At 44.4% G+C, this 26,563-nt stretch overlaps 1 protein-coding gene across 5 annotated transcripts in view; it reads right to left on the bottom strand.

Annotated features, from left to right (window-relative positions):
- Nucleotides 1–8,645: 8,645 nt before the first annotated feature.
- Nucleotides 8,646–26,563, bottom strand: part of EVA1C (eva-1 homolog C) — a 40,275-nt gene continuing 22,357 nt past the window's right edge. For 2 of the 5 annotated variants that reach the window (XM_051640071.1, XM_051640101.1), the window contains exons 4-8: nt 26,013–26,165; nt 15,673–15,816; nt 11,268–11,339; nt 10,492–10,581; nt 8,646–9,174 (exon numbers count right to left, since the gene is read on the bottom strand). In XM_051640071.1, coding sequence (XP_051496031.1) covers nt 8,786–9,174; nt 10,492–10,581; nt 11,268–11,339; nt 15,673–15,816; nt 26,013–26,165 — 848 coding nt within the window. In that variant the 3' untranslated portion in view covers nt 8,646–8,785. The remainder of the gene's footprint in view (nt 9,175–10,491; nt 10,582–11,267; nt 11,340–15,672; nt 15,817–26,012; nt 26,166–26,563) is intronic. The other 3 variants (XM_051640079.1, XM_051640085.1, XM_051640093.1) reach the window with 3 other exon arrangements.

The raw sequence follows: 26,563 nt of genomic DNA, 5'->3' as shown, positions 1-26,563 counted from the left end.
CTTTTCCAGCAATGTTCTAACATATTTATGTCCTTTTGGCAGACAGGAAAAAAAGATGTAGCCCTGTTTATTAGCGTCTAAAGCAAATTCTGTGGCAGCCTGGCACATTTTGTATCCAAGGGGGAGTTACAATCTGGCAGTTCCCAAACTGGATTCCTCCAGGGATCACTTTGATTCCTCTGCTGCTTCTGACAACAGTTCCCACTCCTCAAAATCTCACCTCTTCTGTTTAAGAAGCTGGCTGAGGACAGCTAGCTGTACTGTTTGGTTTTTGTCCTGTCAACCTGGGAGTGACATTCCTGAAAGATTAACTTCCCATAAGTTGCCTGAGGTGGTGATCCCTCCAGGATCAGGTGTTGCAATGTGACATTACCTTGCAGTGTTTAGTTACTGTTAAGTATGGACCCCAGTACTTACTTGCCTGCTCCTTGTCATTTGAAAGTAGCTTTTTTTTAGTTACTTTAGTTTAGTCACGACTGCATTGAGATTAGTGGCCTTGGCAGGAAGCTTCCCAGATGTTTTGGATCAGTTATAATGAATGCTTGAAAATATCCAACTGAATCCCTCTTACAAATAAACCTTTCATCTTAGATTAGTAGTATTCTGAGGAGTTTGTTCTGTGAGCTCCCAGTCCTGTAAATAACTGAAGTCATCTCTGGCTTTTGGCCATTTTATTTATTGTCCTTGGTACCAGGAAAGTGTTCGATAACAGAGGAGGCAAAAGGGAAAGAACATAAGCAGTAAAGTACCTGCCCTCCTGCTCCTTAATCCCCGCTGCACATCCACTACTGCAAGTAACTTGTTTTCTGTGACAGGAGTGTCACACACTGCTGGTGCCTGCCCCCCAGCAGAGTGCTCTCAGCAGCTGGCACACATGTCAAAGGAGCCCAAGAAGCTTTGTTGTGTTTCCAAGAGTTGTTGAGAGTTATTGTTTCAGTGAAAGAGAAACTTGGAAATTGCCATTATGTGGAGGACTCTGAGGGGGGCACTTGAACAGGACATTTGGTCATGGTGCTTATAATATTGTCATTTCCTCCTTAAAAGCGAGAGAAAGTCAGGCATAGGAAGGAACTGGCACAGAAGAAACTCCATTTTACATACCTTTGACTGCTGTTCTCTGCTGTGCCTGGCCATTTTCCTCTTTAGCTAAGAAAACAGTCCATAGCATCAAGGTTCTTCTCAGTTCTCACAGCAGAACATCTGTGGATCTGCTGAATTCATCTGTTGTGGCTGCAACTGAATGAACTTACTGGAGAAAGATGAAAGAGTACGTGAACAAAGCAAAGCATATAGATATTTTTATATCTACTCTGAAGTATTTAAGAATGATGAGGTTGGAAACACCACATGAAGGTTTGCAAACGTGCCAAAGTGTTTTATCTTTCTTCTAAACTGTTTATTTCTGGAAGTTTGATAGCAGACATGCCCTTCTAGAGGGGAAAATCCATTCTCTTCCAAAGGACACGCACAGTGGAACATTACTAAGATGTTTATTTTGTGGCCATATCACCGTCTTGATTAATGGAAATTTATATTGTGTGTTATGAGGGTTGCTCATGCCATTATAGTCCTTAAGGTGTTATTGAGGTTTCCTTGAACAGGAGCGTGAGAGAAAGCAAGGCATGGGCACTTGGTGCTGTGTGGACATGGCTCTGTTGCCACTTAGTCCTCTCAGAAGGTTGGCTGCAGTCCCCAGGGTGTGGGGCAGGTGCTGCTCTGCGGGCTCTGCTTTGCCCTGGAATGCCAACTCTCTTCTGGGCCTGCCCCGTGCCCACTGGTGGGCTCTCCCAATTCTGCGAACTTTTTTTCCTGTTTTGTTTTACCACATGAATGTCGGGGGCAAAAGTCACTAGGGAGCTGGAATTTGGGTGTTGTAATGGAAGGCCTTAGAGCAGGGTGAGCCTGCATCTTAAAATAGTTGGTGACATTTCCTGGTTGTTTTCTCTCTCTGTTCCTCTCTCCTCCACCCTGCAAACCCTTGCTCTCACTTGTGCGTTTTGCAAGTGTTAGAAGGGGATGGGTGCATGGCTGCAGGATGGGGTGGGTGCCTGGGGTGGGCTGCCCTTGCTGCAGAGGTGACCCTGGTGGGGCAGTGAGCGCCTGGTCCTCGACTCTGTGCCTACGGTGGGGGCCCAGTGGGCAGAGGGAGCTGGAGCTTTTGGAAGTGCTCATGTCCCACCAAGGTGCAGCTCTTGTCCCTGCTCAGCGTTGATAACTGTGGGAGCCTGCAACAGGTGGGTGTGATAGATCCAGAAAGCAGAGGACGCCTTCCACCATGGACAGCAAGGTCTCCCTGCCACCAGACAGGAGAATTCCCCAGCTGCTGCTGACCTCTGGAGCCCATGCACTCTGGCATGCTTGTCTTGGAGGAAGATGCAAATTAATTCCATCCACCTGCCTGGTTGTCATCGGTGTGTGTTGGGAGTCACCAAAAAGATGAGCTCCCGCCTTTCCTCCTACTGTTCCCGTCCTCACCCACCAGCTCAGGGTGCTGGGTAACAGGGCAGTGGTGGCCCGGGGCACCCATTGCTGTCCCCTCCTTCCATACTCATGCTGGGGGCAGGACTGTGCCCCACCCAAACCTGCCCACCTGCCTGTGTCAAGGACTGTGCGTGTCCCCATCCCATGCCCCGGTGAGCATGGGCTGTACAGCAGCTACAGAGGCTCGTGTTGAGAATGAGGAAGTTTCTAGCAAAAATAGGAAATCTGGCACTTCCACAAGGAAAAAGAAAATGCAGTTATTTTATTCCAAGAGTTGTGTTTGTGGGAGCAGCTCTCAGCAAAGGCTGAGTAATAGAGGCAAGTAGTGAAAATGTTGTAGATAAAAATTGTTGTGTGGGAAATTTTTTGCCCTGGCAATCAGCACACAGATGCCACTCCTGTCACTGTGTAAGGGTCTGGGGGCACTGCTGTGTAAGTGGTGGATATTTCACACCACCTCTGCTTCGTCCCTCACCCACAGCTCCTGGAGTTGAAGGATTCAATCCATAATTGTCCCCAGAGCAGTGATTAGTCATGAGTCTACAGCTCTTTTTCTTCCTGTGTCTCCCTGCCTCAGCAATGCCTCCCGGCCTCATTCAGAAAAGGACATTTCATCTCTTTCCTTATGAGGGATATTTCTGGAAACCCTGTTTTCAATTTTTGCTGCCAATGGATCAGCAGGGTGCTGAAATTGCAGCACAACCAAAAGGCAGGAGAACAAGGTTGTTGCAGCTCCAAAGGCTGGCTTCCAGTTGTGGTTAGAGCTGGTCACAGGCTCATAAAATAATTTAGGTTGGGAGGACCTCTTAAAGGCTGCTGGTCCTACCATGTGCTCAGATCAGGGCCCAGTTCTGAGCTAGATCCAGCTTTAAAACTGGATCATGTTGTTCAGAGTCCTGATTTTTCAAAAGAAAAACAAGCAACAGGCAGCTCTGTTGTGACTGGACCTACCAAAGTTTCCTATGGATTTTTACCTCCTGGCTAACTGACTACCACATGAAGAAGATGTGAGCTTCAGCTGACATGACTGGGTATTACCATCATGGCTTCAGGTTTAGAAATGCATGGTCTTAAAAACAATGGTCTTTAAAAAGAGCCTGAAGAGTTGTATAGGGCTGGGTCTGTGCTCACCCTGCTGCCAGACACACCAGCAAGCCTCTGCAGCCATAATTACTTCACAACAGGGATTGCTAATGGATGATCACTAGTTCAAGCCCCCACCCTTCCCAGATGAATTTCTCAGGTGCCCCATGTGTTTGATGGCACGTTCCCAGTGTTTGATGCCTGCCCAGGCTGTAATCAGATGTCACCAGAGCTGCTGGTAACATCAAGCTGGGATTCATCTACTGTCTCTACAAGAAGCCACAAGTCCTGCCATTTTCTACACTTCTGGAAAAGGAGTGTTTTACTATAGTACTTGGCCAACTACATGTTGCAGCTGGGTTATTTTTTTTCTTCCAGAAATGAGAACATGAGAAAAGAAATCAGTTTACTGCAGGAGATCCCTGAAGCCCTTGGCTGCCTGGATCAAGGGTGACCTGGCTGCTCCAGGGTCTGTTGGTGTGGAAGTGCCCTGGGACTGTCAGGAGCCCCACTTTCTCTTCACCTTTCTGAAAGTGACACTTGGCAGCAAGGCAAGGAGCATCCTTGGCAGCACTGAAACTGTGGGGTCAGGCACAGCAGCAGATGAGGTATTTTGGGCACAGGCCCTGCTGACTTAGGGCTCTGCATGCTGTGACCATGCTCCTTGGCAGGGTCTTTGTGTCACTTTTGTGTTTCCAAGCTGGAATTCAGCTCCCTGGTGCCCAAACCCGTATCTCCTCTGAGGACAACAGCACTGTCACCTCGGTAGAGCTTTGCAGGTCTCACTCCAAAACTCAGTCCTCCTTGCTCACCAACATAAGATCTTGCTTTTCCAGCCTTTGTTTCTCCAGGTTACTCCAGACTCTGCCCTCACCCCAGCTTGCCCCCAGCCCCGCTCTCACCTTCCACCCCTGCCAGCCCCTCTCTCCAGCCACCCTGGGCACCAGTGCAAGGCCTCCCCCACCCCAGAGGGCTGGGGTGATGCCAGGGGTTTTTGGCAGCCGTGTCACACAAGAGTGAGGCCACACCTGAATGGCTGCCGATAAAAGGTGCGAGTTTCAGAAGGGTTTATTTACCGCTTCCTGCAACCTCACCCAGGGATTCCTGAAGGGAAACTGGGTTATTTTCAAGGCAGGAGTGGGGAGTTAAAACAGCTACACCAGCACTGCACTTCTAGCAAGCCTGGATGTTACTGCTGATTCATGTCGTTTACAGATGCACATGACAGTCCCCCTGCTGTGCATGTAGCATGAACCTAATAGTTATGGCCAAACAACTTGCAAGCTCTCCTACTTAATATCTTCTTCTTAGGCTGCTCTTCTGGGTGCTTGCAAGGATTTTACTGGTGAAGCTTCATCCTGCTGCTAGCCCTGAATGCCCTCCTTGAAGCGTTGCTGCTGCCCTACAGCACCTTTCTCTCTGCCCTTAGCCTGGAAATGAAGTAGATATTGGATACAGCATTTCTGCCTCTTGGTTTTTGTTTGTTTTTCATTCTACACATCCCGCTAGTAACCAGCCAGGTCCAATTGCTTCTTTCAATGGGAAGAAGGTCCTGTTCCAGTAAAGCAGACCTGCCGTGTAAATGGACCTGTCTCTCTCTACCCCCTGTTTCTCTGTAATGGATATACTCTGGGTTTTCCCATAAAATTATTATTTGTGTGGGCTTTGGTCAGGTAAGTATGTTCCCCATTAGTTTTCTAGTTTCTATGCTAGATGCTTTTTCTGCAAAGGGTGTCATTGCTGAAAGATCAAAAGTGTTCAGTGTCTGTTTCTTGGGTTTTTCCTTGTTTGTTTTCACTCTGACTTTCAGACCACTGTGAACAGTGAACATTTGGGAATGAGGTGGACCGCTAATTGATAGCTTTCCCCAATTAGACTTGGAAAGCTTATGCAAAAAGAATAAAATAGCAGCCCAGATTCAAGACTATAAACAATTCAGTCAAGGGAACAGCTCCCGAGTGAAGCTCAACCTCCCAGTCTGGAGAAAAAGCTGTTTTCCCTGCCCAGCCAAGTTACTCCTCATGCTGAGGCTCTCAACAGGGCTTTGCCACCACATTGAAACAGGCATGCAATATTAAGCACTTTTTTTTTTTTTTCCCCTCAAAACACCTTCCTAGAGGCTGTGAAATGCTCCATCTTGGGAAGCAGGCTTTTCCCTGGCCCTGCAGAAACCTTTTACTGTCTGCTTACAGCCTGTGGCAGCAGGCAGGGAAGAAAACCCGGAGGGAATCAGGTCTGTCAAGTCGTTTACAGGCAAATAGGCAAAGGTAACAAAAATAAATTGCTACTCTTTAATACAAAGGATTTTTTTTTTCCTCCAGGATTGTAAAAGTAGATGAGAGTACTGGGAGTTGGAAAAAGTGTTTTGTAGTTTTGCTTCAAGGAAGAGACTAAGCCCTAAGTTACAGACTGGTGTCTGCTGCCACTTCAACTGCTTCACCACCAGGAATGAACACCCCTGAAGAAGGGTTATCAGATGGAAGATATGCATGGATGAAGCAAACAACAAAACAGGGAAAGGACCTGTGGTGCCCAGTGACAGGACCAGAGGCAGTGGGTGCAAATTGAAACACAGGAGGTTTCCTCTGAACATCAGGAAACACTTTTTGTCTGTGAGGATGACAGAGCAGTGGCACAGGTCGCCCAGGCAGGTTGTGAAGTCTCCATCCCTTAGAGATATTCAAAAGCCATCCGGGCATGGTCCTAAGCAGCTGGCTCTAGTTGGCCGTTCTTCAGCAGGAGGTTGGACCAAGTGCCCTCCAGAGGTGCCTTCCAGCTGCCACCACTCTGTGATTCTGTGGTCACCCCTAAGACATGCTAATTTTACTCAGGCTTGAGCTAAGTGCAAGCCTGGCAGTAAGGCTTAACTGCCAAGGTTTGCTATGATGCTTCAGGACTGAAACCCTATGGATGCTTACAGATAAAGAATGAGGAAAGAACACACACACATTTTTGTGAGTATAAACATTAACTGTCACACAGCTATCTTCCAGAAAGAGACAGATAGATCAGCTGGAGATCAGCTGGCCCATGTGCCCCAGGCTCTTCAGGAAGGAGTTTCACTGGGGCTCAGCATTTTGTGGAGACAGGTAGGGCAGGGCCTTGCGCTGGGGAAGGGATGGTCCCTGGGTGGGGAAGGGATGGCCCCTGGGAACCTCTGCCCTCAGCCCTGCTCGCTCTGTGTTGGAGCCCAGCCCACTCTCTGCAATGGAATGGCAGCCTCTTTGGGGGGTCAATAAGAGGAACAGGATCCATTTTGTTACTAGTATGGTCTGTCAGCAGGGGGAATTGTTGGAATGTCCAACTGTCCCCTTTCCTTCTGACAAGGAAACAGGCAGCACTTGCCCCCTTAAGTCAGTAGGAAGGAGTTGGCTCCTGACCAGAGCTATCCCACACATACCCGCAGGGGCAGCAAAAAAAACAGAACCTGCCTTCTTCCACCCTGAGAACAAAGGCATGGAGTGTCTCCAGACCAAAAGCTATTCATCAATAACGTGCAGTGGCACAGGCTATGATGACTTTAGAATGGAAAAGGGGGAGCTGAGTCCTAGTGGGCATGCAGCCAGGTTCCTGGGCTGTGCTGTGCCTTTCATGCAGTTTCCCAGTGCCATGGGTGACCTAAGCTCTCCGTCCGTCTCTTCAGCCTCTCTTCCTTCCGCTGATAGGATGCTAAGCACTGCTAAGATTTTTCCAGTTGAGCACGGGATTGTGCCTTAGTCATCTGAGCAAGCCCTCTTCCTCCCTTTAAAGTTTTCCCATGCTTAATCCAACTTTGTATCTGAAGGAAAAGACAAGTCATGTCACCTTTTTTCTTTCTGAGTGTTTCATACCACTTCAGTCTACTTAGACGCACAATGTCTGAGTGGGAAAGCACAATGAACTCATGAAGTATTAGCAATAGGAAGTGACATTTTTCCTCCTTTTGTTCAGTACATTCCCTATGGACTGCAGTTAAAATATTGGAGACATTTTATTTAAAGACAGGAAGGTTGTGTTTTCAACTTAGATACATTTCTGATTTAATTTTCTGTCTGACTGAAACCAAACCTGACTAGTCTAAACAATTTTCAAGTGAAGATAATTAATTCATTAAAAAAAGCTCGAGAATTTAACCTTCAGTCAAGTGCTGACTCTAAACCATGATTTAATGTCAGAAAAATTAGTACAGTGTTTCACCTGGGTAGCAAGTTTTCTTAGTACATACCAGCTTCAAGAGTCTTCTATGAAAGCAGCTGTTTTTGAGCTTGTGCTTCACAAATTTGCCAGCAAGGGTAGCAGCAGAATTACATCTCTGGCAGACACCTTCTGATGGTCAAATGGTGACCTTTTCCTTAACAACAGGACACTGAATGTCTTGCACGCAGGTTGATTTTTGCCCTAATGTTGTTTCTTCAGCAGTGCTTTGCTCCCCAGGGCAAGCCTTATCTGCTGGCTATGTGCTTTAAAAGAGAAGCTCTAGACTCTGAGAGGTATTGTAAAATCTCTGCATGCTGAAGGCTGCCTGGCTTCATGTGCCATTATGTTACCACCAAGAGGGCTGCAACCAAGGAAGCGAATTCTCAAACTGTGAAATACATGTGAAATTTCATGGAAATACCACTTTCCAGCTGAGTTTCCAGATCTTCAAGCCCAGGGAGGGGACCCTTCTTTCATGTCGCTCTCCTAAGTAATTGCATCAGCTGGATTTAAGTGAGCAGAATTTAACTCCTTTGTAATTTCTATCACTGTTACTGGAGGAATGGGATTTATTAGGGAAAGGTTAGGTGAAGGAAACAGCAGAAAAGCTGGGTTTCATTTTGCTTTGTCCTGCTCGCTCTATTATTAATACTAATATTTCTCTTCAATAGAGAACCTTCTTGTGTAATTTATGAGCCACAACACACTAAGTGGTTACAAGTATCATGTCCTACTATAGGTGTTTTTCCATGATATGCTGCTTAAATGTTTTTGTCCTTTTTTTAATATTCCTTAACCTACATATGGCAATCAATCCCATATTACAGTGAAGAGTAATCCATAACATAACTTAAAACTATGAAAGCTTGTTAAAGTGTTTTTCACAGAATGATTTATGGACAGTCAAGGGTTTGAAACTCTTTTATTGAATATATTTTTTTCTTACTTTACAAATAATTATATGCACTGATACAAATGTTCCTTCACAGAAGGTACATTTCTTTTTTTAAAAAAAAGGGCTAGAGCATCATCCAAAATAAGCCACTTATTGTTCATTAATATAAAATGTATTCATATTTCTAGGAGGTGTCATATCCAAACCACTGTTCATCCAAATTTCTTGTATGATCTGCTCCCTGCGCTCTATCCTTTCAGCCAGTTCTGCTGCCTCTGTGGAACTGTAACCTGAGTAAGAAGGTCTGTAAAGTCCTGATATCTCATCCTGGGCATCCGAATCAGGGGAATCCTCCTCCTCCTCCTCATTTTCACTGCTCTTGTATGCTTCATCACTTTGTGGCACCAAGTGATCCTTCTTTCTGTGCAATTTCTGGAAGTCCCTGGAGCAGGACACGCGGAACACCAAAGCACACAGCGTGAAGACTAACCCCACACAAACGCTGGACACAAACAGGAGAGCAGCTCTTTCAGGGTGATCTGAAATCAGAAAGCCACTGCTTAAACACTTGACAAACCCTGCCAAAGCCCAGCTGCAAAAACAAGCAGCTGCCGTATCTGAAGCACCTCGCATGGCGTAGCCACAATGGTGGGGTGTGCCGGGGGGTGGGGGGCTGAAGAGAGGTTTTTTTGACATGTTCCAACCCCCCCTGCACATGCAGTCTGCACACTTGCCATCTCTGCCTCTTCGAATTACTGTGCAAAAAACCCCAGCCTCTTAATAACATTATGAAGTAACAACATCATCCCATCTTTTTATTAGCAGCTTGCTAGCATTCTCAACCAGCTACCAGAAGCATACCCTTGTTGTTTTTTTTTCCAGCCACCCTGCCAAAATAGGCCTTACTCTCCTGAAGAGGGGGCATGGGAAGAGCAGCTATGGCTCCACGAAACCATGGCAGCATCTCCAGGCCAGGCAGGGTAGGGAGCATTTTTCTTCCTTGACAGAATCTGAGATCACTTCTCAGTATAGTAACAAGAGAGACAGACGTGGAAACAGCCTTTCTCAAGGGACCGTAAAGCCCAGCCCTGGCTGCTCAGGGTTACTGGACAGTCAGAAGGGTGGTGGGGTCTGGGGGTTTGGAGAGAGCTTCTGGGGGCAGCTGGGTGCTCTGGCAGGCACAGTCCACCTTGCTGTGCTGGCAGCCTGTGGCTGCCCTTCGTGTTGGCTGGGGAGGCCCTTGCAAAGGCCATGGAATGATGCTTGACAGCTGCATGGTTCTTGCCATTCTCCAGAAGAGCAGCACTCTTGGCTCCAGAACTGCTTCTCAAGAGCAGCCTTTGCTCACTTCCAAAATTCAGGACTTCTCCTATGGTGTTACAGAGCTGGTGATGATGAATTTATTTGCCTTAGTGTTGCTAAGTCACAAAACCCGCCATGTCCCATACCAGAAATGGCTGGGTTTGGGTTGGTGTTTGTTTGGTTTTTTTTTATTGTTCCTTGATGATCCAAGGTATGCAAACCAACATTTCCAAAAATGGATGTCTCCAGTGCTGCTCCCAGATCAGGACCAGGTTTTCAAAAATACCAAACAACCAACAGTCCCCATTGAAAATATTCATTAAAAAAAATATCTTGGCTTCAGTCTCTGAAAGAGTTTGGATCCTTCAAGATGGAAAATATTCTATAAATATCAATTATGCTGTGATTGTCCCAACCACAAGATGGTGATTATATTGTAATAATACTGTTACTATAAACATGGGATTACCAGTTGCGACCTTCTGAGGCGATCCTCCCTTTTCCTGAAATGTCACAATCTGATGCACCAAACATTCTCAGCCTCATTTTCCTACCTCTGATGTATGCAAATGTAGCCAAGGCGTTGCTAACAAAAATGTCATCTTTCTTTGGAAGTCTTGATTCCTTTGGATCAGGGTTGACACCTGTGACATGAGGAAAGAAAGCAGATTCAGTCATATCACAGATGATGAAGCTACTAAACTGATACTCACCCAATAACTTCTGAACTAACGAGTCTGTCTAAAACACAGGCAGGCCAGCACTGTGCTGTACATTAGAGCAAACAGTGTATGATAAAACTGAAATGAAGTATAAATAACAAAGCATTGAAAATATTGAATATCTAGAAAATGGCAAAATTATTTTAAATAATCTATTGCCAAGTGAAACCCCTTGCCTATTCCCATTAAGCTTTCTGAAATAATTTAACTCCATTAAGCTTCACAGCTCTCAAATGGGCTTCTCAGTCTAATCACTGCAGTACACTCCTGTTACTGATGACAGTGAATACGCATTAGCCACATTGTTAATTCGATTTGCCTTTAAGAAGAGCAGATGTTGGCAAAACTGTTAAAAATCCCTTCGCCCTGAAACAAATGCACTTTCACTTTTACTCTTCCAATGGTTCAATCAAAGTTAGAAGACAGCACACTGGGTATCACAGAATTGCTTGAATCCTGCCCTGCTCCCAGCCCATCATGCTGCCTCCACTGTTCAAGCAGGGTTTCCATGACCTTGTCCCAGTTCCCTCAGACCAAGCTCTGCAGCTCAAATATGTCCTATTTCAATCAAAGGAGAGCAGCAAACCATACTTTTTTAAGGTACGTACCATCGTTCTGTTTAACGGAAGACTTGCTATCTGTGACTAGGGAGTTGACAGCTGTGAGAATAAATTTAGGAACTGAAAAGACAACAGATAAATTGTGTACTGTTAGTTTTAGAAATCAGATCCCCATTAATGACCAATCCCACTGCTAGCCCCAGATTTATTAATTTGGTTTCTTATGGTGGTATTGAAGGGATCAGAGCAGGCGGCTCCACCACTCAGAGATCAGAGTGGGTGGCTGTGTCCAGAGTCATGGCAGGCAAGTGCCAGCCCTGCTGGTGTGCAAGCCTGGCCCTGGTGCTGCAGCCAGCCTGAGCTTCCTTGGTGGCCAAGAGATGCTCCTTCACATGCAGAGGACAGAAGCATTTGCAGAGCAGGTGCATGAGGCAGCCCCAGGCAGAGATGTGCTGCTTAACCTCACCACACCAGCCCATCTAGGGGTGCTGCCACGGCATTGCCTTGACTTTCATCACCCTAGTAACACTCTAACCCCAATAGCTGGCAAATGCAGGGCCCTGCAACACAGGAGCCCCAGGAGAAGGGCTGTGCTCAGTGACTCATCCTCCTCCCTCCATCACACCTCACAGATCTGAAATGCTAGTAGGCATGGCACTGGGATGCTGTAGCATGGGATAGCTCTGAAGAGCGTGATGCTCACAGGGTTAGCTCTGGGCAGGAGGAAAAGGAGGTGGGAAAGGAAATAAAGTAAATGGGAAGAAGACTGAAAGGAAGTTGGGGTGGGCAGGGAAGGGAGAAAAGGGCGAGTGCTGCAGGAAGAGCAAGTTGAGGGATGTGATGCACTGGTAAAAGAGCAAATAATTTTCACCTAAACATCACTGAAACAACAAAAGGGACAGATCATGTGGCAACTTCTTGCTACATACTAGTAAAGGCATCTCTGGACCCCTGACTGGGTTCACATGCCAGCCCACATGGAGGTTCAGGAACATCAATGAAGCTGCATACAGCATGAGAACCTACCCTCTTGTTTTCTGCCCCTTTGCTTCCCACCCTACAAGGAGTGTGCCAAGCAGCAGACAGGAAACAAAACTGGCCTACAAATTCAGGACTAGGCTACAGTCAGATGCTAAACTGCATCTAGATACTGTTTTTCAATGAGGATGAATTCTCTGATAAATGTTAATAATCTTGAGTGACATCCTCTGCAAAGCCTCTGAGAGAAATGGTTGCTGAAGGCGAAGGTGCTCAGCATGGGAAGAGATGAGCTGGCTGGGGGTGGGCTGCATCCTTCTCATTTCAATAATTTTTTCCCTAGACAGTTTTTCATGCTAGTCTCAAAAGAGCTAAAAGCAGGTGCATCGTGCAGACATTGAGAGCTCACATACTCTTTGTTAGATGAATGGGCCCTTCAGATACCTAGATCTTGGCACCTGTTCCCTGCACTATGTGAAGGCAGATTGATTGATTTTCAGACTGATGTGAAGGGAGGGAAAAAAGGGAAGAAATTTCAGGTATGAAGCTCACCTCTATTCCACACAGAAACATTTGCCAGCAAATAGTTTTAAGGAAAGTTAAATGGAGCAGAGGAGACTGGAGTTTGGGGCTTAGGATAGTTTTCATTTGAAAAACAACTAAAAATAGCAGTACTTTCTGAGCAGAACTTTTCTTTGTGTGTGGGCTCAAAGTCATATCTGTTTCCTTTCCTGATGAAGGAATTTTTTTGGGACTCTTAGCTCCTGTTTGCAATAGAAGGCCAACAGAGATAGGGGAGAATGAGCTCATTTCTATTTTGGCTTGTACCTCATCATAATTCTGAACTGTTTTCCAGTGGCAGAGTGTTTTTTCTGGTGCATGAGGCAGACAGTGAGCAGGTTGGTTAGTTTTCAGACTGCCCTCTGAATTTGCAAGCCTGGCTGTTATGAACAACGTGCACGTGTTATGACCAACATCCTGGGAGGTCGCACTGTCCCCTGTGCCTTTGTATGACCTGAAGCTCCTGTGGTATGGCCTGGTGCCCAAGCAGAAGCTCCTTCTGTGCTGATGCTCCTCCTGCTCCCCTCCCAGGCTAAACTTCCCAGGGCTTTGCTTGCTACAGGACCAAATCCTTTCCCCATGTTTTCCCATCAGGTTTGAATGGCTATTTCATACACCATTCAAATATGTATTGTAGGAAGATCCGTAATCCAAAATGGCACAGACACAACCAGCTTCTGACTGCTTAGTGTTTTGTTGTGGCTTCATTTCAGACACGACGACTTTAACTAGGATAGGCTGGATCAGGTCGCTGAACAGAATGACTGGTGCTAACATGAGGAATTTTTATCAAGATAATCACATCTACATTGCAACTTGTGCCAGCACTACTTTTGTCAAGTAGGGTTGGAGTTAGTCACCTACCACAAGCTGCCAAAGGCGCCCTCAGGGGATTTGGAATGGCATCCAGGGAGTGCAGGTACAACACGGGGCATCGGGAGCTGTTTCCTGAGAGAGGCTCCACAAGTGCAGCCTCAACAAGAGCCAGGAGAGGTCACCTCCTGCAGACACGAGGTGATGCTGAGCAGGTCACAGGGAGCACTGAGACCACAAGAAGCCAGCACCTCCTGGCTCCTGCTAAGTTTTTACTATCAGGAATAAACTGCAAAAATCTAAAAGGTAGCCAGACACACTCATCCTAAACAATTGCTGACTGCTGAGATGGGGACTGTGCTTTTTTTCACATCTCTGACCATGATGGAAATACTTTCAAGTCTGGCACAGCTCTCAGACAACATGGTCTTCTCTTTTGTGCTCCTGTCACTTCAGGAGAAGGCCTATTTACCTTAGCTTGGGAAGCATCAGGTTAGCAGAGATCATCTACCGAGGGGAAAGAATGTAAAATGTCATTCTGGAATATGCCCAAACTCTTCCCATGTTCACTAGATGATCTGTAAAATAATTAGATGTGCAAATCATTGGCTAATGCTTCAGATTGCACACCTCAGTTGGATTTGGCAGAAGCTTTCAAATTGTGCCAGCAACACACAAGAACACTATTTATTACCCACATGTTTTCACAAAACCACTCCACTAAGTAACAGAACATGTAACCTCCCTGCAAGCAAATATACATTGGTTTTCTAGTACACAGATGTGCAAAAAAGAACAATCTGATATAATTATCCTTACTCTAATTAAAGAGAATTCCACTAACTCATTCATAAAGTTACTACAGCATGAAGGCAACAGCATAATTCGAAGCATTAGTGCAAAAGGCAGATCTCCAGCCCTCTTCAACACTATAAAGCTGAATTTCTGCAATGCCTCTCACCTGACCCCTAACACACAGGGAGACTGAAAATCTCTCCTGTCAGCAGGGAAGCAGAGAGGGCTCATTTTCCTCTGATCTTCAGGTGCAGGGTGATCTGGTAATCAATCCTACACTGGTGCTCTCAAAAGCACGTCTCAGATAACCTGTGCCCTTTGACCACTACTCACTAGAGATGCAGCAAAAGGACTCCGTGATATGTCCCTGTGGAGCTACTGCTGTGACTCCCCACAGACCTGAAAGAGCCAGAAAGAAGCAAGGCTGGCAGCTTTCTGAGCAGTGCACTGTAAGCAGAGTGGTAACTTGGTGAAAAAGCTTTTACACATCCTTTGGCTGAAGCAGAGGCATGCCAGAGACAATCACCCCTGACCCTCACACAGCTAACCAGCAGCAGAAAGTGGAGGAAATCTGTTGGAACCTTAAGAAATGAGCAGCCATTCCTAAAAATGTGCAATACCAAATGAAGGTAGTAAAGTACTGAAACCACTATTTCTCTCACCTTTATTGCTGTCCCACGACCTTTGCTTTTGAGAAAAAAGAGTTGTGGGGAATTCTGCTTTCTCCTCCTGAGGTAAATATATTTGTCTGTGGTGAAGAATATGGAAAACTGTTCCCTCTTGCCTGAGAAATGAGCTGGAGCAGGCTTCAGTCCTTCAAGGGATGTATAACCTCAAACCTTTATTTTAGTGATACTTTGCCCATGAGAAAGGAAATCTCTCTGCAAGGCTGAAGGCTGTAGGTGTGCTCATGTGAATCATATTTCAGGACTGGGCTTGCACACAGTGCTTCAATTATGCTGGACTGCTTTACCTGCACTGATGGCAGGTAATGCCAGGTAATTTTTCCTAGCTCTGTTGCAGATAATTTCTGTAGAACACACTCTTATTTTGATAGTATTTCTCAATATATTAGAACACATACTTTGTATTTTATTGTAAATGGCATTTTTATAGGAAAAAAACCCTTAATGCAGGGTTTACATTAGATGCAGCTCTGCCCATGGGACTGTTCACACATTTTGGTTGTTCCTGTATGGCTATGTCACAAACTTCTTTGTGTGTGTCCAGATGTGTGTACCACTTGGCATTGTTTTGCTTTGCAAGCAGAATGAGGGTTTGAAAATGATGATGTATTTGCTCTTACCACATGCATAGCTGACATTAAGGTATTTTGTCACTCCAGGTAGGCATGGACTTCCAAAATCCCGGCTAGTGACAATTACTTTGCATCTCTGCTTCCCATAACACCTTTTTGATAGAACTTCTAGCGCCGTGTAAGACAAACAGTCTGAAAGAAAAACGTATACAATAAATACACAACACTGGTGTTACCAGAAATGCTAGTTGCTACATCCATGACTAGAGATACAAATCTGCTATTGATTTCAGGCATATGTCTGCCTAAGCAGAAAGTTTCAGAATTTAATATTAAGATTTGTCAATGCAAAGAAGTCACTTGCAATGAAAAAGTGAACTTGCAGCAAGCTAACTACCTCATGCTGACTTCCAGGTGCATAGTAAGGTTGCAGGAAGATTCACGCCAAGCTTCAAATGAGGTGCCCGATAAGACCTCTATGTTCCCTTCCTGTTGACTTGGAAAAAATAAGCACATCCAAGCAGGTCTCCACCTATTCCATCTCAAGATGAATGTGTAAATAAAGGGAGGTGCAATGCTGTTTGCAGGTCTTTCTCTTGGTCTCTGGGTTATTGAGATGATTTGACTGGATGACTAATTTCAGTTCAAGTCAGGTAAGATCAATTTTTGTGCGTTGCAGCAGCTAGGGCTACAGTGAAGTTTGGTGTATTGAAGGTAGCTTTTGATTTATTATGCCTGTTGCTAGTAGGAGCTGTTCTGCTGTGGCAAAGAGGTCAAAATGAGCTCAATATTTAACCAGAGTAACATTTGGCTTCTTCCTCCCATGCCAAATTCCAGGCTGTTCTAGGAAGACTGCTACCACAAGCCAAGTTTGCATGCCTAAAGCAACCTCAACTGCATCTACACTGCACTGCCTTCATGCCCTCATTACATGAGGTAACACAAATAATTTTCAAAGCAGCCTAAACTACCCCTGACTTTGTGCAGATGAAGAGCCCAGACTGCTGAACCTCTTCCCTGTGGGCTGAGCAAGAAGCACGCACCATGCATGAAAACCTGCTGCGTGAGCACCTACACTTGGAATTGGGATTTCTGTACTCAGGACTTATGCCTTCTACCACAATTTATAAAATAATAGCACTTGATTAGCAGGATTTTCCACTGCAGCTGAAATAACTTGAGTGGGGAAGTGTGTGTGTCAGACAAACCTTAAAAAAATCTCCTTTAAAAAAATAATGTCTCTAGATGTGATTAAATTCCCCACAAAGTAAAAACACCCCTTAGTTTTGGTTTCTAAACAGAAAGCACACAGAATTGACAAGTCTGGAGTCTGAAGTAATTTTCTGAAGCTGTGTGCTTCCAGTGTTGCCTCATGTATTTTGGACTTTCTGTGGACGACAGATATTTCTCACTCTAGTCTCCTGATGCAGGAACACTCTAGAGGTCTGAAAACATATTTCCCTGGGCATTAAAACAGTCCTTCCTATAACAAAACTCAGTCAAGGGCAGTATCTTGTCACCTTCCAATTGCTGAAGCTCATTTGTGTCTCTTTAGAGGAAGGAGAAAGAAACTGTTTGCAAAGAAACACCAAAGATTTCCTACATCGGTCTTATTTGAAAAGAAAGAAGAGGTTTGAGACTGATGCTCTTGACACAGAAGACTGACATTTAATATGTGAAAATGGGTCAGATTTATTATTTTTAGAGATAATCCCCTGACACCAGCACTAAATAAGTCATATACTTGAGCAGAGCCATTGGGAGATACTGGGCTGATACGCTTGACAGAGGACTCACAGGTTACCTCTGGACACAGATTCTTGGGAAAGCAACTACTCCTTTGACTTTTCAGAGATCTAAAATACTAATGCCTGTGTGTCCTGGGAAGCTGCTGGGCAGGCATAGAAGGCTGACATAAAATATTGGGTAGTGCTGATTAAGGAACTCAGATGTTCTAGTTTCCCTCTCTGGCAATTTTAGATGAGCAAAGCTATATTTGGGTGGACGTTTTAGGCAGCCAAGCAGCTTATTTTGGCAAGTACTAAAACGACTGAAGAATATCAGGAGGAACTATCAGGTGACTCATAAATGAATGGATTGGGAGCACAAAAGCAATCTGGCAAACTGAATTATGTTTTCTACAAAATATCCTGCCCTTGGAGCTACTCACAGTGTCTTAAAAAACAGGAGGCTGTTTGGCTCATGATTTTCTATAAATTCAGTGATACAGTGAGTACATGTTTCTTTTTGCCTTTGGTAGGTGTTTGCTCATGTTTCTGTGGGAGTTAATAGTTCCTTATCATTTAGATTCATGTTGGCTTTGGCTCCTCTACCTGATGAGCTAGTCGTCATATGCCTGCAGGCTCTTGGCAGGCCAGTTTCTGGAGAACTTCCCAAGGCTTGCCTGCTGTCACAGGTGAGCAAATGCAAACCGAGGTGGGCTCGCTTTTTCAGGACAGCAATAGAAGTTAACTGGAAAGATCTGTAACAAAACCCCCCTATTTAACAGCTTCCTGTCATCTAAGAAAATGTTGGCTTTTAGTGGTTCAGTCAAGAAATGCTCAATTTTTTTCTCTGCAGTTTATGTGAGTCCTGCTATCTCCCCACTAGCTCTCCTGGCAGCTACAATGCCAGCTGAACAATGAGTTCAGCTTGGAGGAATTCTGTGTACTCAGTACCAAAGGCCACTTATTAAATGTCTGCAGCTTCACCTGTGCAATCTCCCACAAGCAGACATTACAGAAGTGTGTCTGCACTGAAGCCAGAGGACTCCGTGTGGGCTGAAGAAACTTTCAAGCTAGTTTCAGCCAGACTTGCTTGGGTCTGACAGCAATCCAGCTGCAGCAACACCAAACTCATACTAGGCATAATTTATCCTCCTTCTGGTCAAACACCTTATTGCAGTGTCTGAATGAGCAGAGGATTCAGTCAGTCCTGCACACGGAGTAAATGAGTGAATGGCCCCACTGAATGGTCCTGAAGAAATCGCCAGTCAGGAGATGAACATAAATGTGCAATGTGTCTTCTTTCTGACTAAGTAATGTTTAAGCCACAAGTTTATAGGGCTTGCTAGATTGGTACCATACATTTAAAATAAACTGCCTCTTGAAAGGGTCTTTCCTGGCATTGTAGAAGGCTGGTGGCATCCACCAGTAGTGGCGGAACAGGCAGCGATGTGTGGCTGGGAAAACACTCCATTCTCCACGCTCTTCTCCCATAGTCGCCTGCTACACAACAAGACTGTTGGTGGATCCTTTGAAACAGACACTTCTATGGATGACATGGAGATACGGGTGTCAAGAAGAGGTTCTTAATGTGGTAATAAACTATCACATCTGACTGTAGCGATTTAACGGTTAGAGTAGAAAGGCTTGTTTCTGGAGGAAGGGCTCTTTCAGCTCCCTAATTAGCTTTGTTTAGGAAAGTTTTGGCATGCAAATTACACACCATAAATCATGCAGGCTTTAATGAGAAGCAATTTGTCTTCTGGTTTCTTAAAGCTTCCCTCAGTTCAGACAGAAGGAGCTTTCCCTCCCTTTCTTTCCCTCCTGCCACACAAGACCTGTAGGTGATGGAGCAGCCAGAGACGGACCGAGCAAGTTGTGCCAAGCTCTGGCAACAGAATTCTGTCCCACCCTCACCAAACGTTACTAATTAATTGCCACCTTCTCCCTCATCACTATGCACAGGATGAGACTCAAGACATGGTATGTAAAGGATGGTAGATCTGTATGACATAAAAAGTAACATGCTGGTGAAGGGCCAGGGCACCCAAAAAAGAAGCCTCTCCACAACGCGTCACTCCAGTACTGGAGCCCGGCTGCTTCCTGTTTTCATCCCAAACTGCTGGCTTACACTGTTTCATGCTTTCTGGGCTATGCCCACTCACAAAAGAATAAGGAGCTTGCTTTTAAAGTCAATTGAAAGAAAAGATTTCACACTACCAAATCAGGATGGCTTGTGCTTTGTGGAGCCCAAATATCAGCTCTGGGGATAAGAACTGACAAGGGGAAACTGGGAAGTTTGGAGCAAGCTATGGCTGCATACTCCTAAAGAAAGTTACCATAATACTATGGTAATTTATGCAAGAGCATGGAACACAGAGTCCTGCCTATGCATCAGAAAAGGGCATTTAAACCTCAGATTCTAGCATAAAATAGCTTTATATTCCACGTCCAAGTATTGTCAGTAAACAAGGCAGCATGATAAGCTAAAAATACTACTTACTGCCAGCACAGACCATTCCTTACAAGTGAATACAGCACGAAGGCTTTCTGAAAAGCTGCACCCTCTCTTTCCCTCTCACCACAGTGTCTGTTGTGAGGCCCCTGTAGCCTGCATGAGATTAGCCCACTGCTTGGTTTTATTTACAAGCAGCTCTGAGTTCAGAATTCAGTCTGTAAGTGTTTTGCACAAACCCCCTCCCCTGGTCTTTCTCTCCTTGTTGCACATGTGTATGCAGCGTGGGGGATCCTTCTGCCAGCACAGACACCAAGGGCAGGAGACAAGTGGAGCTCCATGCTTGCTGGTGGAGCAGAAACCAGACTCTCTTTGCTGGTTGCTTTGTTTTGTGCCATTTGGGTCTGCACGTACACAGGCAGGAGTTCCCTGGCTTATTTTAGACTTGAGTGCAACATGTACTTTTCCAAACAGGTCAGAAATTTAAGCTAGAAATACCTATACCAAAGAAAACCTCAAAATTGCTAGTAAAGAAAACATTAATGGATGAGGTGATGTGCATCTGAGCATGCTCCAAGCAACTTCAAATAGCTGCTTAGCAAATTGTGACCTTCCTTGTTGATCTCAGAAGTTAACTGGACTCTAAAAATGGTGGCTGCTCTCTTCTTCCCTTCAAACAACTGCTTCTTGTCCTGCTTTGGGGAGCTTTGTCTTGACAAGATTTTTTGGGGCCAAGTGGTGGATTGGCTGCTACTGGCACCTTTTGGGGCCCAAAACAGCTACTAAGCTTCTCCGTTTCCTTAGGCTGACAAGGACAAGAAACTTTTCATATCTGTTGTCTGTACACAGTCAGAGTTGACTGAATTATTTTTGTGGTGGAATTAAAATTGAATAATTTTATTAATTTAAATTTCAGTTGAGTTTTGTCTCCCACACCCAAAGTGGCAAGGCACTAGTGGCAGAAGTTGTAAAGGGAGATGTGAACCCACCCCATGTCCCTGAGCCCTTGTCCTGCTATAGAACAGTGCTCCTGCATCTACCCTGCTCACATCAACCCTCTGTCTTCACAGCTGGAGCACATTTGCTATTTCCTGGTGTGTCTGTAAGAGGTCCTATGCTGTGTTACAAAAGCAACTGCTCTGCAGCCCAGGTTTCTTCCATTCAGGAGCCTGCCACCTGCATGACTATCAACAGGGGTGGTGCTTGAAATCAGCCCCACAGTTAGCTAGAAAATATATGCTAGACAGATGATGGTCAGGAGTGGAAGGGCATGCCTAGGCCTGCAGGTACCTGCAGCCTAGAAAGGACTTAGTTGCCTTCTCTGCAGCAGCTCTGGGCGACAAGCTCTTGCTTCTTCCCCCAGCAGAGGACTGGGCTCAGTGTTTATGTTAATCAACTAAGTGCTCCTGAAGTGTCTGTACTTCAAAATCCAGCATTTCCTAATTTTTTGCTAACTTCAATATATACTAACTTCCAGATCTGCCTATAGCCATTTTTGTTCTTTTACTTCATTTACATCTGCTCTCAAGACACTTACGTAAGGGATGGGCTCACCCTAGGAGGAGTATACATCTCCTAGTAAGAGAAAGAAATCAAAAGCTTCTCAGTCACTATTAGTGAATAAGAGATGTAGGCCCTTTGAATTAATCACAACACTGATACAGAAAGGAGAAAAAAAAAAAAAAAAAAAGGAGGAAAATAGAAAGAAAGAAAATAGAAGAGGAATCACAGTATCATAAAATACTGTTATATAACAAAATCATGATACCTTGTTGGGCTGGGAAGCGGCTACAGGATTTTGGAAATCTCCCTCTCTTGCCTTGCTAACACGCCGCCTTCTTAGCTGAATGTCATTTCACTAGGAAGAGGGGATTAGGACAAAAGCCAGCCCCAGGCTATGTCATGCCGCAGTGCCAGCTGTGATGAGTGCCTGAATCCTTCACCTTCCCTCTCAGTCTCCCAAACGTGAGAACAGGTAAAAGAGAGGGCTGTGCTGGAAAAGACCCTGCCTTCCAGCAATTAAGATCTGCAATTCAGGGCTCTGCTGGTCATTACTGCTCGAGGAAAGGCACATCTGACCAACGCACAACCACGTGAAATTTCTGGGAAGGATGTTTTAGTGTTCTGGCTTGCAAGTTGCAGCTAGAGGGGACCCACTACCAAGCTTTCTTTCAAGTACTTTCATGTATTAACAAGCGTAATTTATGATTTGAGAACTGTTTGTTGATCCAAATCTTTCTTGTACTCTTTATGGTAATCTGCCTTGGCACAACTTTTTAACTTATTTTGGCCAGTAAATTTTATCTTTCCTCATGCACATGTTAGTACAAATATAAGAGAGATAATATGTCAGAAAAGACAACAACTCTCACAGGAACAAACTGCCACAGTCTCCTGCTTTGGTGCTGGGCACAATAGATGCCTCTAAGCAGAACTATCTGCTACAAAACTGCACCCAAAAAAGTTTTCGTTTTCTTGTGATGTTTTAGTAAAACAGGAAAGCTACTTTCTGTAAATTCTGTACAGTCTTAACAATGCCAGCCATTGGAACAGCTGAAGAAGGAGGACACAGTTCGGATTTTTTATTTTCCTGCAATCATCTTATAATGGAAATAATTCCTTGTGCTTCAATAAACTCTGCTACTTATGCTAGCAGCATACTTTGCAGAAGAAGTTTTCCTGAAGGCAAAATATCCTAAAAAGCCTGGAGACAAGATTTTATGCCCTATTCTTTGAAGTGGGCAATGACAACCACTCATCAGAATGAATGGCTCTGATGACAAGTCAGGGAGCAGGACCAAAGACATGAAAAAATACCATATTTGAAGTTCAATGGTGAAAGTGACAAAACCCAAGAAAAATGTTTTATAGTGATCTTACATGGAATCTTCACATCCTTTGGCAAATCCTCTCCCAAACTGCATCAAAGAAGACGAGTTGTTCTAAGCACAGCTCTTTGTTTCTGGTCATTTTTTTAAGAAAAGCAAGAGACATTATGAAATTGACATTTTGTGCCAGTTACACATATAACTAGGTATCAGTTGTATTGGTGTCTTATGAGACAAGGTACACATGAAAGAATTTCTGGTACTCAGTTGTTCAAATCTTTAAGCAGATTCAAATCCTCTCTATATCAGAACAGGGACTTGAATGTCTGTTTCCCATAACCCATCCTGTGTGGGCTTTTCAGCTGGCTTTGTTTCATGCTAAAGCTGTTTCATTGCCTGGGGTCAGCAAGACTCAACCAGACCAGAGGACAACTCTACTGTTAAGGCTTTATCTAACAGAGACAACACCATGGTGCCCTTGCCCTTCCTCCTCCTCTATATTGAAAATAGCACCTGATTTACAGTATTAAACTGGCTCAGAAAACTAGTTCCAAGAGGATGCAGTCATGCTAAATGTTGAGTTGAGGCTCAGGATCCTACAAGTGCTCCAAAGCCGCACAGATATCACCAATACCAGAGATGGATTTATATACTCTATTTCTTACATACTTTTGGCCTTTCAGCTGAAGAAATGTTGTGTTTTCCTGTGTTCCCTTTGAAGCAAAGCTCCAAACATCTGTCAGTTAATTTGATAGACTGTTCCCAGAAAAGTGATAGCTCAGAATACATCTGCCTCAGTCCAAATCTGCTGTTTGTCATTAATTTATTTTCAGATATATTACATGTAACATAAGGTCATAAAAATCTAGCACGGTTCCTAATTTATTCAATACCTAGTACTCCTAGCAGGCCCTTATCAAGTATGGATAGATGCCAAACTCTTGAGCTCAAGAGACTTCCTATACTTGTCACTAGGACTTACAGATCTCTTCTGCACAGTACCAAAAAGAACCACCTCACAGTTTCCCTGTGATGCAGTGAAAGAAATGGGAAGGCTCAAGCACTGCCTTTAGGCTGAGATGCACAAATGTGGGTATAAACAGGAATTGGATGGGAGCTGGAGCCGATTCAGCTTTTGGTGCAAACATCTACGTGTATGTAGGCTCTGATTCAGCAACTAAGAGCAGCTGAAGCATGTTTTCTAAATTGTCTCAAATTATTAAAATCACATTGACACAGAAATTACCATTTCTAACTCCGACAGAAAGGTACACAGGCACTTAAAAAGTCTAATAATGCACCCACTCACATCTGTATATGCATAAATAACCACAAAAATAAGATTTGAGCTCAAGATTGATTGATGTGGAGTCAAGTGGATTTGGCTCCTTAGTGCTAATTCTTTTGAGGTAACTGAGGGTGTACTCCCAAGCCACAAAGGTGCTTTTGAAATTTATACTCACTGCAGAGGGTTACTGGTGCCATGCAGGAAGGGGCCAAGCACTTTCATTAAGTAATGAGAAATCTGCACAAAGATCTACCTTCTATAGATCCACCTTATGTTGTCTCAGGTTCTGTGCTCTTTCCTATTGCCACAGTTTTAGGTTGCTTTATAGAACACAAAACCAGCAACAGCCACGGTGTTGCTCAAGAGGGGCTCATAGGCAGGGGGCCACACCAGAGAGTTTGTTGCGGTTGCAAATTCTTTATCTCTTTCTACTGGGAAACTTCATCCAGTAAGAAGGGGTTGAAGTATTCTGATCTGTGAACTGTAAGTGCTGACACTAGAGGCGAGTGAGTGATTTCCAGAGGTGAATGATGTGCCAACACTAATGTCTCCATCATGAAGGATGTATGGGTCTGTCAGAAGCCTGCTAAAAAATGTTTCCTCCAAATAGGCAGAGCTAAGTCTGTGTGAAGAACCACAGAAATTAGCCAGTGTGAAACGGACCTGGTAGTTTTGAACAGATTCTCGTCTAAGAACAGATTACAATTTTCAGCCAATAAATTTTTAATAGTATCTACGCAACTAAATAGAAACATTGGCTTGCAGACAAATGGCTTTTGAGACAAATTATTGATCTCTTCTTAATGTTCAGAGACGCTTTCTCTAGATTTCACTAGTAACATGTTTCTCAGGACTCAAGTTCAGTCTTTGCACAGGGTTGGCATCAGTCGTGGAAGTCCTTTTCTGTGTGGCATTAAGGAATGGGAACAGCACATGTATCTTGTGCTGGCATCCTCCACAGCATTAAAATTTATCTTCATACCTTCCTTCAGTGTCAGCCACTGAACATATAATTCATGCAAGCATCAAGCACCCTCACAATCACAGCTACTGTAAATTTAAATATTTTGCAATAAAAGTGAGTCATGAGTCATAAATCATAATTAGTACACCAGCTGAGACTATACAGTGAAGTCAATGACTGGTTATCAGTGTAGACCACACAAGTACTTACGAAGCTTTGGGTTCTTTTACCTGTTCCAAAGGGAATGGTCTGTGCTTGAAAGTGTTCACAGTCTGACCAAGGTAATATTATACCAACATGAAGATATTGTTTGTGTGTTAATTACTAATCTGGTGACATTAATGTAATATATTCATATAAATCAGGATGCCCCTGCACTAGTAGATGAGAAGTGAGAGGACATACTTCTGGCACTGCAAAACAGTGCTCCACTCTAACAAGTTTGGTCCTTGCACTCATCTGGCACAGGCTAGTAGCACCCTCTCAACAGCTCCCCATCCCAGCTGAGGAGATAGCACAGGCCAGGGAGCTGCCCCAAGAAGCAGTCTGTATGTAGGCATCCTGCTTTGGAGGGTAAGAGTTAAGTACTACATACATAGGACATTCCCTCCTGCTGAACTTGGTGTCAGAGAGGTCACCAGCACATTTAATTTTCTAGTATACTACCACAGTCTTGGAGACTGGTCATACAACAACACTTAAAGCAATGTAACTTAACCTATGTCCCTGCCTTACAGTCTGCATTTAATACAAGGAAGAGCTGGCAGAAACAGAGATCAGAGAAGAAGGTAACAGTAAGACAAGATGTTGTGACACTAGGTTACCTAATCATTGGCAGAAGTTGGAGAAAGAAGAGAGTTAAATAGATGACATTTAGTACACATCAAGACAGCCAACAAAATCAGAGTTTTGAACTAGATGAAAGTTTATGACTTTGCTGCATTTCTTACTCTACGCTTCTCTCATATTGGGCAATTTGTTAGAGTATCAGAAATAATCTCTCTTTTCTTTCAATCACTGGTACTTTCAAAATGCCGTTGCTCTTGCACCTGAAGTTTTCTCCCCATTTGTTTCCCATCTTCTCTGTGCACCTGCTTGGAGAAGGTCTATAACCACAGTAAAAACATACCGAAAGGGGGGACGCGCTCCACTTCTGTTGAGCAGATGTTCTCCTCACGTGCCCATCTGCCGTAAGTAGCAGAGTAGATGATAAGGAACTTGGACTCCTGACAGTGGAGTTTCAGTTCCTGGTTTTCACATGCTGATTTGGTTTTGTATTCAGCTAAAATAGAAGCAAATAACAATAAGGTAGCATGAGGCAATTTACTTGGCTTGACTGTTAATAGCAAATAGCAGCATGACAGAAAACAGCTTTTCTGCAAGTTCTGTTGCAAGTGGTTATGTGGCACTACTGCAACCAGAAACAAAGCCAATAGCAAAGCAGAGTGTTTCCTCCACCTTAATTGCTCCCATATGACTATTTAAAGCCTCTGGCTCCTCTTTGAAAGGAACTAAAAAGTTAACTTTTGCCAATCTCCTCTCCCAGTGGAACAGCCTCCCCCTTTCCTGCCTGATTTCTTGGCTTGCTTTCCAGCACTGCTCAATAGGAGAAGCCTCATCCCTTCCTTTTGTCTCTGCCTGGGACAATATTGCATGCTACGCCTACTTCAGATGCCTGCC

This window comes from Apus apus, chromosome 1, assembly GCF_020740795.1.
Source record: "Apus apus isolate bApuApu2 chromosome 1, bApuApu2.pri.cur, whole genome shotgun sequence".
NCBI lineage: Eukaryota > Metazoa > Chordata > Aves > Apodiformes > Apodidae > Apus > Apus apus.
The sequence above is the reverse complement of the archived record's forward strand: the minus strand, read 5'-3'. Positions and strand labels throughout refer to the sequence as shown.